This window comes from Balaenoptera acutorostrata, chromosome 6, assembly GCF_949987535.1.
Source record: "Balaenoptera acutorostrata chromosome 6, mBalAcu1.1, whole genome shotgun sequence".
In the NCBI taxonomy this organism is placed as follows: domain Eukaryota; kingdom Metazoa; phylum Chordata; class Mammalia; order Artiodactyla; family Balaenopteridae; genus Balaenoptera; species Balaenoptera acutorostrata.
This window is the reverse complement of record NC_080069.1, coordinates 124,352,695-124,367,443: the sequence shown is the minus strand read 5'-3', so window position 1 is coordinate 124,367,443 and position 14,749 is coordinate 124,352,695. Positions and strand designations below refer to the sequence as shown.

The 14,749-nt window shown below is 67.8% G+C and overlaps 1 protein-coding gene across 1 annotated transcript in view; it reads right to left on the bottom strand.

Annotated features, from left to right (window-relative positions):
* Window positions 1-14,749, bottom strand: part of GPSM1 (G protein signaling modulator 1) — a 30,582-nt gene that overhangs the window by 2,167 nt on the left and 13,666 nt on the right. The window contains 5 exon segments of the mRNA XM_057548533.1: window positions 537-745; window positions 1,123-1,279; window positions 7,235-7,414; window positions 8,245-8,315; window positions 14,337-14,460. Of these exon segments, the coding sequence (XP_057404516.1) occupies window positions 537-745; window positions 1,123-1,279; window positions 7,235-7,414; window positions 8,245-8,315; window positions 14,337-14,460 (741 nt within the window).

Sequence of the window (14,749 nt, the reverse complement as noted above, 5' to 3'; positions counted from 1 at the left end):
GGAACTTTCCAGCTTCCTGCACGGGGGCTGTGACACTGCCCCCTCCCCAGCCATTTCACTGAGGGTTTCCTGACCCTGAAACCCCACCTGCAGTTCTGCCCCGCCCAGACTGGTGGGCGGCTGCACCCCATGGCGTTGGCCAGACCCCTCCTGCCCTCTGCACCCTGGGGGTGCCGCCTGGCCCTCGGTTTTCTCCATCCGGATGTGGAAGGCTGGAGGAATACCTGGTGACGCGCCCGGCTCCAGGCTCCTGCACCGTAGGGAGGGGCCCGCCTGAGGATGTCCTGGGGTGACCTACTCAGGGGGCGCAGGAGGCGGCCCATGGGTCTGAGCACCCACGGGCACTCAGAGACACCGGCCGAGCCAGCCTGGGGTCCAGTCCCCCATGACGCACCCTGAGACGGAGGACCCAGGGCCCAGGCCGGCCTGCGTGGAGCCTCCCGGGGAGGGGCCCTGAGCTAACCGGGGCCAAGGGGCTGGGGGGCAGGCGGGGCGAGGGTGGCGGAGCCCCCGGCCGCCCCGGGCTGCAGGCCCACCTGGCACTTGATGAGCATGTTGAAGAACTCGTCCCCCGGTTCCTGGGGGTCCCCGTCACCACGCAGGTGGCCCAGATTGTTATGGGTGATGCGCAGCCCGGGCAGGCTGCCCACGCTGGCCCGCTGGTCGTCCAGGCGGCGGCTCTGGGAGCTGGCGATGAGGTCGAAGAACTCCTCGGTCTGGGGGGAGGCCGTCAGCGAGGGCTGGGCTGCGGGGCACAGGGGGTCAGGCCCGGGGAGGCAGGGACCTAGCCCACTGTGCCCCCGGAGCCCCCAGCAGCCTCTCTGCCGACCCCAGACCCCAGCTGCTCTCAGCCACTCCTGCCGTGGGCCCGACGCCCGCCTTGAGGGCCTCCAGGGGGTGACGGAGGAGAGAGCCTGGCTTCCCACACCCGCTCCGGGACCGCTGCGCCCTGACACGGTGTGTTCCGGAGGGTGGGGTGATTACACGTTTCCCGGGATGCAGCTTTGGGCAAGGCGGGGACATGGGGTTCACGGTGACAGGGAGCACTTCGCAGCTGGTCCGCCCCGCCCTCGGAACACTGCAGCGGAGGGAGGGGACCGGCCCCGGCCCCCGCGGGCTCACCAATCCTCTCCTCCAGGGTGGGGGCGGCCGTGGCTTCAGCAGCCGCGGGCTGACCCTCCTCCAGGGGACAGCGCTGGTCATCCATGCGGCTGCTCTGGAACTTGCTCAGCAGGTCAAAGAAGCACTCCTCGTCGGAGGACGGGGCCCGGGGGATGCTCTGGGGGGCGGGACGGGCAGTCAGTGCTGGCTCTGGGCCAGCCACAGGTGGCCCTGCTGTGGTCACCAGCCCCTCACAGACCCCCGGACACAGCTGAGTGGCTGCTCGGCTTGGGCCGAGGTCAGGACCCTCCTCCCCCACCCGCCCCTCCGGCTCCCAGCACCACCACCGCCCTCCCTTCTCTCCTCCCTGGTGTCCCCCGGGGGCCCCTACTGGCCACTTGTGTCAGCCCCCTGCAGCGAGTGCCACCCGTGCCTGTGCAGCTCTGCAGCCCCAGCACCCAGCACAGCACTCACCAGTGTCTGCTAAACAAATGAACGAGTGAGTGAGTGACTAGGCCCTTGGCAGCTCGTTACGCACACTGGAAGTGGCCGGTGCCAGGGCCCTGGCAGCGGTGATGGTGGACCCAGAGGTGCCAGCAATGTCAGGTCATACCACCCAAGGCAAGGAGCCTGAACTGGGGAGGTGAGGGCTTCTGTGTTCCCAGTCCCACCCCTTGTGGGGTTTGGACAGTTTTATAAGGTCCCCGGAGGACAGCAGATGTGTGGGGGCCAGGCTACAGAGACAGTGCTCTCATCCCCCAGCCCCTCCCTCCGCGTGCTGGCCGAGGTGGGAGTGTGGTGGGCCAGGGTCTGCTCTGGGTGGCTGGGGAGACCCAGGACGCCAGGCTGGGGGCCCTGGGTTGGTGGTTGGACCACAGGGGCTCTGGAAGCTGCCCTCAGTGAGCATAAGTGTGCAACCTGGGGGCTTCCCTGGTGGCGCAGTGGTTGAGAATCCGCCTGCCAGCGCAGGGGACACGGGTTCAAGCCCTGGTCCGGGAAGATCCCACATGCCGCGGAGCAACTAAGCCCGTGCACCACAACTACTGAGCCTGCGCTCTAGAGCCCGCGAGCCACAGCTGCTGAGCCCGCGTGCCACAACTACTGAAGCCCGCGTGCCTAGAGCCTGTGCTCCACAAGAGAAGCCACCGCAATGAGAAGCCCGCTCGCCGCAACTAGAGAGAAGCCCACATGCAGCAACGAAGACCCAACGCAGCCAAAAAAATAAAATTAAATAAACTTTTTTTAAAAAGTTACATTAAGTGTGCAGCCTGGGCAACAGGGAGGGCTGACCTTGGGGTAAGCCAGCTGACCCGGGCAAGTCCCACTGCTGGGTCAGGATGGGGGGAGGGGCCGCAGTTCTGAGGCAGTGGGTGGGATAGGGTGAGACCAGGTCACTGGGTCAGGCTGAGTCCCAACTGGCAGGGTGGCCTTGGGCAAGCCCACTGCCACCGGCCTCAGTTCACACCTCCGTGGAGGGCGTGGTCTCTCAGGGGCTGCCCAAAGGGCAGGACCAGAGCAGGACCACCCCCAGCGCCAGCCTCAGCAAGCCTGGTCCAGGGCCCTGCGGGCTGACGGCTGGATGGAGTGGCTTCCAGAGGACACTTTGGGTGCTAATTGGCACCCCACCCCCTCCCCCCTCGGAAGCTGGTGCCCCCTGCCCAGCCCTGGCCTGTCCATCTCTTGGCTGGCTGGCTGGCGGCCGCCTTGTTGCTCAGAGCCCTGCCTGAAATGCGTGACCCCCAGAGCTCCCGACAACCGATCACCAACCCGTTTCACAGAGGAGACTGGGGCCCAGGAAGCTGGCCCAGCCTGGGCTCCCAGAGCACAGTGAGGGCTTAGAGCTGGGCTCAGGCCGTGGGGCAGTGAGGCGTCCGAAGGCCGGGAGGACCCGCTGGCCGACGTGGGCAGGGAGGGCCAGCCGAGCGGGTGGTCCCACCGACCTGTGCCGGCAGGTGGCAGCTCGGAGGAGACCCCACCGGGCTCAGGCTCTTGGGTCGCACCTCCCCACCCCCTGCCTGGCCAGGGCAGGCCCAGAGCCAAGGCCGGAGCCGGGGGTTCAAAATCCACCCCTGAGGGCTCTGCTCTCCTGTGGTGCCCAGGAAACCTGCAGGGAAGGCAGAGCCGGTGCTGAGGGGCCCACAGGGGCCTTGGCCAGGGGGCTGCACCTAGTCGGGGCCTCCTGGGGAACTGCAAGCCCGGCAGAGAGTGGGTGGGGACCAGCGTCAACCCATGAACTGGTGGGGTCTACGTACAGGTGCCTCCCCCAGGCGCTCGTGGGCTCTGCTCGCAGGCTGGGGGGCCCCCGGCTCCGCCAGGTGTGGGGTGAGCGCAGCACCGTCCCCACTGCAGGGGCAGCCGTTGCTCCCGCCCCCGGCCCAGCGTCTGGCCCCAGCTGGGCTCTCCCAGGTGAACCATGGGCCAGGTGAGTGGAGCCAGGCCCCTCCCAGGAAAGGTGTGACCCGGGGGTCCCACTCCACGGGACACATGTGTCCCCAGCACTCCTCCAGCCTCCCCTGGGCTGCAACTCGGGCTCAAGAGAGGCACCTGAGGGAGAAGGGGATCTGCTGTAGGCCTCTCATGGCGTCATCACCACTGCGGCCAGGGCTGGGCTGAGGGCCCCGCCACGGTCGTCCAGACAGGCTCCCGAGGCGCTGCGCCAGAGCCACCCCAGCCTGAGACCTGGGACTGGCCCGGGGCCTGGCAGCTCTCACCCTCCCCGAGCCCGGGGCCACCTGTGAAGGGCGGGCGCCCCCTCATGCAGGGCACTGCTGACCTGGGACCACAGGCACAGGGGGAGGCCCACGCACCTCGCTCAGGACACCGGCCTGCATCCCAGTAGGACACGTTCAGGGGACCTGGAGGCCACCCCATGTTCCCTCCCCTCTCCTCTGCCTGACTCGGGCTCCCTCCGCCCGGAGGTCAGAACTCCTTGAGGCTCACTCCAGCCCCACCGCAGGGGTTTCAGCCCGTCTTCTCCCCGGGAAGAAGGAGCCAGCCCTGGTTGCGCAAACGCTCCATCCGCCAGGCCCGGGTGTCCCCTCCAGCCGGCCTGGCCAGCTCCTCGGGGCAGCGGCTGCCCTGGCTCCTGAGCCGCCCAGGATGGGGACGTGCGAAGGCAGGTGAGTACGGATCAACACACGGGACTCACCCCCACTGAAGTGGCCCGGGTGAGGCTGCCGGGGAGCTGACTGCTTGCCTGCCAGCTGACCATCCACCCGCCCCGGCCCCCCAGGAGGAGCGCCCTGCCGCCCGAGTCCAGCTCCGACAGGCCGTGAGCCTCCGGCCATGTTAGGGACCCGCCACTCACGCGGATCCGCAGCCCTGCCCGCCGGCAGCCAGGTGGATTTGGGTGCTGGGCCACGTGGAGCCCAGGCAGGACGCCAAGGCCCCTGTGCCACTGCCCTGCCTGCAGTGCCCGGTGCTGCCTCACCGCAGAGACCCACAGGCCCTGTTAGCTTGATGCTTAAATAGGACCCAGGGCGAGCGCCGCTCCCCGTCCCCGCCCACCCGCACTGCACACATACACACACACACACATACTCTCCGTAAACACTCGGAGATGGATATTCCTGAGCACAGAGCCTGCGGGCAGTCCCAGCAGCAGGGCGAGGGGATGAAACCTGTCTGGGGAGCACTTTCTCTCTGACAGCAGCCCCGGCCTCCTGCCCAGCCCGGAGAGGAGCCAGATGGATCGGTGTCCTTTCCCGTGCTGGGCCTCGATGGCCGCGTGGCCTGACACCCTTACCCCCTGCAGAGCCCCATCACCACACAGTGGCCCCCTTGGCTTCTGCCTGGCCCCAGACCAAAGCCCCTTGGCCGCAGTGCCCTCCCCGGCCTCCTGCTGCCGCCTGGATGTCCCTTTCCTGCTCTGGCAGGTTGCGGAGCCAGCGTCAGCCCGGCCCTGGAGCCAGCAGGAGCCGACCACCCGAGGCATCTGGGTAGTCCCGGCAAGAGAGGTGAGGACAGGACAAGGACACCAGAGGCCCCTCTTAGGGCCCCCTCTGTTCTGCTCCTTCTACAGTGGGTTCAGAGCTGCCGGCCCCTTCCATTACAGCCCTGGGGACAGAGGGCCACCACCAGCAGCCTGGGACTGGCCCTCTGAGGCCGCCTTCTGTCAGGTGCCCGGGTGGGCACACGGGCTCAGCCCACCATCGGGGTCCAGGCCTCCAGCTGGGGCCAGGCTCAGAACCCTGTCGTAGGAACTTTCTCCAAAGACACCAAGACACCACCATGGCCGGAAACCTTGACGTGCTCTCTACGGGGGCCAACCTGTGGGTGCCAGGAGCTGACCCTGGCCTAGGAACCCCAGCCCTACCATTCCTAGCTGGACGCCCTCGAGCCATTTCCTTCATATGCTGAGCCACGGTTTCCCCCTTAGGGCTGCTGTAAACAAGGCACACGTGACAAGCCTGAACCTTGACTGCCATCTATTTGGTAGAAGAGGTCCTGGAACTGCAGTTACAGGGACACGGCTCGGCCAGAACTAACAGATGGGACGGGCAAGCGATCTCGCAATGCTGGTCTCTGCCCGTGGCAGCCGCAGTGCGTCTGGGGGGCCTGGCTCACCTCCCCAGGCCCTGCCTCTGGGGCCCAAGGCTCTGAGGCCCCCAGATGGGAGAGGGGGGATATACGGCTTTGCCTCAGTTGCCTCTTTGGGAAGGCTTCCAAAACAGCCCTCGTGCGGGGAGGCTGGTGTGGCTTGGGGATGCGAGAGAATCAGAGAGACAAGTCTCTCTTTGCGTGCTCCCTGCTGCGGGGCAGGGTGGGGTGGGGGGGCCTAGGCAGCTGGGGTGCAGGCGCTGCCCCCCTCGCTCAGTCCCCGTTTCACAGCATAAACAACGGGGTGTGGGTACGGACGCCGCCGTCACCTGGTAAGTATGGTCCTGGGTGAAGCCGGGCGGTGGGGGCCATGAGCACAGGCCAGGCCTCTGCTCGGCCCTGGGCAGGCCCTTCCTACTCCAGAGCCCGCTGTGGCCCCCCAGTGCCCTGGCAGGGGTCCTTCCCTGCCCAGGCCCTCTCTGGCTGGGCCGACTCCAAGACTCCCCCTGACCTCTGGGGCCAGCCCAGCCCTGCTCCCCATGCCCGGCCCCAGGACAAGTTCTCGGGCCCTCAGACCACACCCAGCCACCCTCCTCAGATCCCGCAGCCCCCGCTGTGCTGGTGGCAACACCCTTGCACTGCCTGGGCCCTTGCACTGCCTGGGCTCGGGGTCGGGGAGGGGCCTGACGGGGCCTCCTGCCCCAAGCAGGGACCCCGTCCCCTTCCCCAGGCCCCTGTGCCCTCCCCCGCTCACCCCACTCCCCAGACACAGACTCTGGCCATCCTCTGGCCCATCCAGTGGGGCTGGGGTCAAGTGGGGTCAGCGGAGGCTGCCCCAGGCTCACGGGAAGACGGGTGCAAAGCAGCCATTTGGGGCTAAGAATACCCAGCACGGCACCCACGCCCCTCAGAGGCGGGGAAGGTGCTGATTAAACCCTTGGAGGAAACTAGTTTTAGACAAACTCTCGGAGGTTTGGACGCAGGTGTTCTGTGCATGGGGGGCTCCAGGCTGACCTCTGAACCTGGGTGTGGCCGGGCATGTGCCCCTCTGTGCCCCCCGTACCTGACCCACTCCTGAGAGCCTGGAGAAGCCAGCCAGGGTACTGGGCACAGTGGGACACCTGCCAGGCAGCAAGAGACCAGGTCCGTCCCTCCAGCCCCCCCGTCCATCTACTTGATCACTGGTCCACCCACCCCTCAGCCGTCCATCCCCACCCATCTGTCCACCAGACCCCGGCTGTCTGTCTACCTCTGTACACTGTGTCCCCAGGACGAGGCTGCTTGCTGGGCCCGAGGACCTGAGCTGCACCCCCCAAGCTGTCCTGCAGACCCTTCCTGGGCTGCCTGTTACCCCACCACCACCAGCACGAGGCCTCCCGTCCGGCTCATGAGTAAACCCTGTCCCTGCCCGGGGTGCCCCAGGCTTTCAGCAGGCCCTGTGCCCACCAGGTCCCAGGGGACAGCACAGGGCCATGACCTCAGCTCCCTGGAGAGGCCCGGCCCAGCCTCCAGGTGGGCTGTGCAGGATGCTGTGCAGGATGGGCAGTGGAGCCCCTCGCGGCTCCCCGTGGGCCCCCGGGGAGAAGTCACCTACCGTACGAGGCACCTGCACCCGGACGTCCGCGCTGTCCAGTGGGGAGTGGCCACCCTCCCGGGGCCTCCTCTCAGCAGCGTCCGGCCCTTCCTGGTACTTCCTGCTCCTCACGGGGAGGGGGAGCAGGTCCCTGCCCGGCCCCCGCCAGTCCCCCGCGGGGTGGCTGTCTCCATTCTGCTCCTGGGGAGGGGGAGGAAGACCGGGCATGGGAGGGGGCCGGGCCGCCAACGCTCCCCATCCAGGACCCCAAGAGGGGCTGAGCAGATGCAGTCGGCCCCGTTTCACTGGCCCACACAGAGGTGCTCAGGGGCCCGAGGAAGACAGGGAGCTGCCGGCAGCCTGGGGGCAGGGGGAGGCAGGGCGGGGCCTGGAGGGGCTCTGACCACCCCACACACCACCTGCCCACACTAAGCGATGGGTGACCGTGGGCGGCCCTGAGCCTTGTCCCCCAGTGGGTCCCCGTGGCTGTCCACAACTGAACCCAGTGTACACTGGAGGGACTGGAGGCTCTGAGAGGTCAGGCCACTGCTCCTGGGCCACACAGCACCCACCCTGGCAGGTACAGAGCGGCCCCGGGGCCCCCAAATCTGTCCGGGGTTTGTCAGGCCCCCGCTGCTCCACCCATAACAGCTCTGCTTCCCCCGGAGCAGAGTCCGAGTGAGTAGGGGGCAGACAGGAATGGAGACCGGCCAGGACACTGGGGGTCTGCAACACGTAAGGACCCGGGGGCCCGGGTGGCGGGACCATGCTGAGCGGGAAGGGAGCAGCCACCGGTGCTGCGGGGTCTCCTGGGGCCCTCTCTGGGCAGGTGGCCCGTCCAGGGTCCTGGGCCGCACCGGGCACGTCTGTCGCCCCTGGCAGGGACGTGACGCAGACAGGAACCCCGGCGGGTGCTGGCAGCTCAGCAAACATCGCGCCAGCCTCATTATCCCGCCGCCCACGCTCTGCTTCTGTCGCTGGCCGCCACCCGCCCCCGCGTGCCCCCGCCGCCCGCCCCGAGCCCCACTCACCCGCTCCGGGGGGAACCGCAGCCGGTCCCAGGTTTCCGCGCTCAGCCTCTGTGTCCTCTTGGGCCTGGCCCCTGCAAGGCAGCAGGCCCAGTCAGCCGGCGCCGACCCCGGGCCTCGAGGATCACGAGCGTCCCACCTCCCGGCCCACGTCGGGGCCAACGCGGCGACTGCACGACCGCCGCACCCCCGACTGGACAAGCACGCAGGCGGCCAGGTGGGGTCTGGCTTCCGTGCCCTGCCCCCGTTAGCTCCAGTTCCCGAGTCCTGGGCCCGGCTCTTCCCCGCTCGCCTTTGCTTCCACTGTTCCCTCTCCTTGGATACCCTTCCCGCATCTACACAGCCACGGGCCTCAGCCTTGGCTCAGCTGCTCCCCACACCCTGTGCCCGCACCGGGGCAGCCCAGGTCCTCCGGGGGGGGCGGGCTGAGGGAGCTCTCCTCTGAGGGCTGGGCCTGGCAAAGCCAGGAAGCGCAGTGGGCAAAGTGACCGAGGCCTCCGGTGCCAGCGGACACACTGCCCGCAGCGCAGGGGGGGCTGGAAAGCATCTCACGGCCCCTGGCGCGTCTCGGGCGCCCAGCGAGCTGCAGCCGTGGATGCAATGGTTCGCTCTCCGTCTCCACCGCCAGCGCCACCGCCCACGGCTCCGCTCGTGAAGCTTAAGCTGCTCTGTGGACGCCCGCGGTGCGGCGTGGGGAGCTGGACCCAGATCCCGCCCTGTCCAGCCCCGCGCTGCGGCCAGTTGCACACGCCACAGCGAGCGGCCTCGAGGGGTGGGCGGGGAGCCCTCCACCCGGCCCCCGACCCCAAGCCTGGCCTGGGTTCTGGGCCCACACCCACTGTTTGGGACACGGTCCCCAGAAGGGAGCCGGCTCTGGCAGTCAGGCGTTCAGACCGGCCCAAACCAAACATCCAGAGCTTCACAAGAACTAACTGGGCAGGTGGCCTGGAGCGGCTGGCGTGGGCAGCCGTGCCCTTCTCCCTGTCCTGGCCTCCAGGCCCTGAGGAAGCCACACCCCGTCCCCCTGCCCTCCTAAGGCCGAGGAACGTGCCAGCCTGAGGTGGGGACGCGGTGATCCTCGGAGGGGCGTCGGCGGTCGCTGTCCCGGGAGCTGGGGAAGGAGTGGCCACAGCAGCCCGACCAGGTGACAGCCGGGCAGCTCCTGGAAGCGTTCCCCCAGGACTAGGCCAGCTGACGGCCCCCTGTCCCACCGTTTGGCTGTGGTGGTCGTGCGGGCCTGCCGTTGCCCCGCCCCCCAAGAAAACAGCCCCTGGCTGGCAGGCTTCTGCCAGGCCCCAAGCCAGAGGGGCGCAGCCTCGGGGCCCACCCACGGGTGAAGCAGAGGAGCAGAGGGGGTGGGGTCCCCCCGCCCACCCCCAGCGGCACGAGGAAGGCAGCTCTGAGGAGGAAACGAAGGAACTGGCCCCGAACCAAAGGACTGGGGACCCCTCGCCTGGCGGCCTGCAACAGCCCTGCTCCGTCTCCTGCCGCCCCAGCGGGGGGCCCCACTCGCTGCCCGATCCTGTCCGCTGGGCCCCGGCCCCGCACAGCCCCTCCTGCCCCGCCTGGCCCTCCACCATGAAAGGTCCCTCTGAGATGCAGCCCACGCCCGGCTCCAGGGCGGGTCCCTCACAGCCCATGTGGACAGCGGGTGGAAGGCCCTCCAGGCCTGGCTAAATGCGTCCTCTGTCTGGAGAGCGCGTTCTGAACCCAGCGCTTCCAACGGCCCCTGGGCTAAGCCCGCCCTGACTGCGGGCATTCAGGCACCACTGGCTTCCTGCCCCGCCCGCCTGAGAGTCAGGCCTGGAAGCTTCCCGAGGACTGCGCACCACGCCTGGCCTGCGCGGCACCCTCGTCATCCTCTGTCCCCACCAGGCGTCTCGACACACTCTGTCCCAACCCACTGGTTTCCAGCTGCCCGGCCTGGTGCCCCCGACTCCCTCCTCACGTCCACTCCCTACTCCTGGCGGCTCCACCTTGAGAGCTGACCCAGAATCCGAGCCCCCGAGCCCCGCTGCCTCCCTGCCCAGCCTTGCCCTGTGGTCCCTTCTCCATGCAGGGGCCAGAGAGATGCCCCAAGGATCTGGGTTACATCTTCCTCTGATGCTGGACCTGCAAAGGCCCCACTGCTGTGAGGGTGGGGCTTACACAAGGGCCCACGGCTCCTCCCTGGCGGGATCCCTCCTGCCTCAGGGCCCTTGCACGGCTGTTCCCTCCACCAGGACCGCGGTTCCTTCTCAGGCTCAGGGCTCCCTCCCTCCACTCCTTCAAGTCTTCACTCAAACGTCGCTTATAGATTGAATATTCTGCATCCTCCCAGATTTCATACGTCCAAGCCCCAAACGCCAATGTGAGGGCACAGCAGGTGGGCCTGGGGATATGATTAGGGTTGCCTGAGGTCATGAGGGTGGGGCCCTCACAATGGGATCAGTACCCACATGAGGAGACCAGAGAGCTCCTTCGCTCTCTTCCCCCCACACCCCACCCACCCCATCTGTAAACCAAGAAGCCCTCACAGAACCCCGCCACGCTGGCACTCCGCTCTTGAACATCCAGCCCCCAGAACTGTGAGAAATAAATGTCCATGGTTCAAGCCGCCCAGTCTGTGGGGTTTTGTTACGGGGCTCGAGCTGCCACCCGCTGCTGTATTTATGGCCACACCCTGCCCCACCCAACTTTCCTAACCAGCCCCCAAAGCACCTGTAACATGTGATTCTCTTTCCGCGCATTTATCATTTATCACTGCTGTGGCCCTAGAGCTTGGACAGGGCTTAGCATACAGTAGGTGCTTTAAGGATGGTGGAATGAGTAGCTAGTGTTTACCGAGTGCCTACCGTGTAAGGCCCCATGGGCAGTTTCATGCACTGTTCCTTCCGGGCCGTCGCCAGCGTAAGAGGTCCTGGCCACCCTCCCAGGACTTTGGACACAGGGGCTCAAGAGAGGGTGACCACCTGGCCAAGGCCACAGAGCCCAGAGGGGTAGAGCCAGGGTCAGGACAGGGGGAGTCGGGGCCGTAGGCATGCCTGCACGGGGCAGGCGTTACAGCAAGTCAGGCTCACCTGGAGAGCCCAAGAGGGTCCAGCTGAGAGTGGCCGGAGAAGAGTCAGATCTAAGGACAGATGAGGGCCCCTGTGGCCCCATGGCCCTGATCCGTCCATCACAGGTGCCTAGCACGTGGGTGGGCTGCAGGCCACTTGCTGAATGCACAGATGGCCAACAATGTTGTCTGCGTCTTTAGCCCTCCGGGGACGTGAGCTGTGCCCCTGTCCCTGCCAGGTGCTCTTCCCAGGATGACCAGTGGGCCTGCTTCCCAGATGGGGACACTGAGGCACAGCTAGGTCGCCACTTGGTCTGCCAACCAGGACATGCGGAGCCAGGGCCAGAGCCCACAGCCTAAGCAGCCGCTCAGACGTCACTCCACGAACATCCCAACCTCCCAAGGTGGCTGGACGTGCTGTCCGGGGACTCCTGCTGCTCTGGGCCCAGGACGCCCTGAGCAGGGCACAGAGGGGGAAGGGACTGAGGAGCAGCACAGGTGGGGGGGGGCAGGGCAGCCCACACCCTGTAGGCAGGCAGGGGGACGCCCACCAGAGGGGACAAGCAGGCAGCCCCGTGGGGCTCAGCACCGACTCCCCCATCTTATGCGCTGACCGTGCTGCCATGTCAAGGGGGCGCAGCGGGACCTCCATCCAGCATGAGCCCCCGCCTGGTGCCCTCCTGGGGTGGGCAGGGTGGGCACAGCAGGTACCCTGGGAGGACTGACCCTGACCCAGGCAGCAGTGTCAGGGAGGTGCCCTGCCCACCCAGACTCACTCTGGGACCTCTTAGCTGGGGTGGGGGCAGCGAGGGCCGTGAGGGTAACACGTGGACTGAACCCAGCCAGGCTCCGGGTCCTCCAGCTGCATGAAGTGCCAGCCACCCCCAGGCCCACGGCCCACCCCAGGCCACACCTGTGCTGCAAGGCCACGCCCACCACAACGGCCACACCCACCGGCTCCCTCCTGCCTCCCTGACCCAGCCCAGGGCCTCCCTCCTCCCCTGGAGATGCTCCTCCACCAGGGCTGGTTAAGGGCCCTCTGGGGGCTCACCTGGCCCCCTTCGCCCCCCCCCGCCCACTGCCAGGCTCTGGATATGCAACTCCTCCACCCCCGCCCCCGCCCCCCAGGGACAGTTTCCAGAAGACAGGCACCCGGCTTTCTGGAAACCGGGCCGGCCCACCACCCGCGCTCACCACGCCCCTGAAAGAACGAGTGAACGGACGGATGAAGGAATGATGCCGCCCCTGCAGAAAGCCCTGCCGTGGCCCGCTCCACAGGTCCTGCCCGTCCGGGCTCACCCGACCGGGGGTCTCCTCCGAGCAGGGCTCTTCTCCAGGGCCGCTTAGACTCAGGGCGCCAGCCCACCTCCAGCAGCTGCATCCCAGGGCCGGGGCCCCCAGACCTGCCTCCAAGGGCCTCGGGAGGCCGTCCCGGCCACCGTCCTCCCAGGAGGATGGCCTCTTCCCAGCGTCTGCTGGCGGCCCGGCGCCGGCAGCCTGGTGGGAGGAGGCTACCTGGGGCCCCGGCTGGGAAGGGTCTGGGCCCAGGGCAGAGCAGAAGAGCCGGCGTGGGGAGGACAGACGCTGCCTTGTTCCCGCACCCACCCTGCACCCCCCTTTCCTCAGCTCAAAGAAGGAGGAAAACACCAGGAGAACCCGGGGCTGAGCCGCGCCTCCGCGGGAGCCTTTCCAGACGTCGGGCTCAGCCCTGCCCCCACCTGCCGCTGGGGTTCCCAGAGGGTGGCCTCGCAGGGCCAGGCGTGCCAGGGGCTCTGGGCGGAGCTGCCCACCCTCGGAAAACCCCAGCCGGAAGGGCAGACACTGGCCTGCACATGCCGGGGTGGGGTGGGGAGCAAAGGGGGCCACACTCCATCCCATCCCCACCGGCTACAGCACCCCCGAAACAAGGGTGGCTGAGGGTCCCGGCAGCCCATTTCCTCCCTTCCGTCTCAGCCTCTGAGCGAGGGTGACGGGTGCCCCCATCTTCCAGGACAGGCCATTGCCACAAATCCACGAGCATTACAGCACAGAACCCCGGAGACCTGACACCACAGTCGGATGGCTTCCCAGCCTCGTCCTGGGCGGGCCTGGGGGCTTTGGAGGCTGGGGAAGGTGGGCGACCCGGGAACACAGCCATGAGGGGCCTGGGGCTGGACTCTCCGAGGACTCGAGAACCACGGGTTGGGGACGGTGTGGGCTGGGAGGGAGGGAGGGGCAGCTAACTCCCTGCCCAGAGCCTGCCCCGTACCCACCGGCAGCGCGGGAGGCCAGCTCAGGGCGGCCCCCTGCCCCAGCGCCCGTATTTACTGATCTATTTGCTTGGCGGCGAACGTTCTCTTCTTGTGTGGGGAGCGTCACTGACCTGTACAGGGCGACCAGCAGCCCGTGAATGAGGTCATTACAGCAGCCGTGGCTGATCTGCGGGCCTCGGCTGATTAGTACCCGGCTCCCTCGGCCTCTGGCTGATTTGGCCTCTCCCTCCTGCCAGCAGCCCCCTCCCACTCCATCCCTACAAGAAGCCCTCCCCCAGGCCCAGCCCCCAGCCTGGAGGGGGATCGTCAGCCCCAGAGGAGTGGGGTGGCTACGGAGGAGCAGGGAGGGGCCCCCTCCTCCTCGTGCCTGCCCTGGTGATAAACCTGGGGGGTTCAGGGCGACCCCAGGGCCTCACTGCCCCAGAGCCATGAAGGACTGGCCTGAAAGCCCCTCTGCCCGCGCTGTGTCCCGCACCTTCCAATCTCAGGATCCCGACTTGCCCCCAGCACCCTGTCCTTGCCCACCCCACTGTGAGCTCTGGAGTGAGCTGGTGATGGGGCTCAGATGCGGACACCCCCCAGGGACAGGGGCTCAACACCTTATGAGGGACCCCTTCCCTTAGCTGGCAGCTCTGTTAAATAGTCTCCTGTTTGAGGGCGGAGCCCATTGGGCCCCAGCGTGAGCCAGTACCCCCACTACCCTGGCAGCCCTCCTGCCACCCCCCTGCCCTCTCAGGCCCCTGCCTCTCAGGCTGAGGTCTGAGCCCGCGGGAGAGCGGGACCCCACGCCCAGCCCAGGAGCTCACCTTGGGCCTCGTAGCCGGCCAGGTCTGGCTTCTCCGCGGCTGCCGGGCTGGACAGCCGGCCCAGAGCCAGCTGCAGCTGCGCCACGTTCATGCGGGCCGTAAGCTCCCCACTGCGGTCCCCGATCTGCAGCCGGGCAGGGCCAGGTCAGTGGGCTGCGAGGCCCCCTGTGGACTCCCACGGGGCAGTCACGGCCCCAGGTCTCCAAGGGCACTAGGCCTACTGCGCCCCGGAAGTGAAGTCTGGCGGGGGTCCTGGGGTGGGTAGCCTCACGTGCCCCTGAGCCCCGCTCACACCCCAGCCCAGCCGTGCCACGTGGGGCCCTCCTGTGGGCAGTCAGCCTGCACCCTTCTCAGCCCCGTGCCCACCAGGCTCCCGGCGAGGACCCTCGCTGCAGGGAGGCCACGTGCTTACC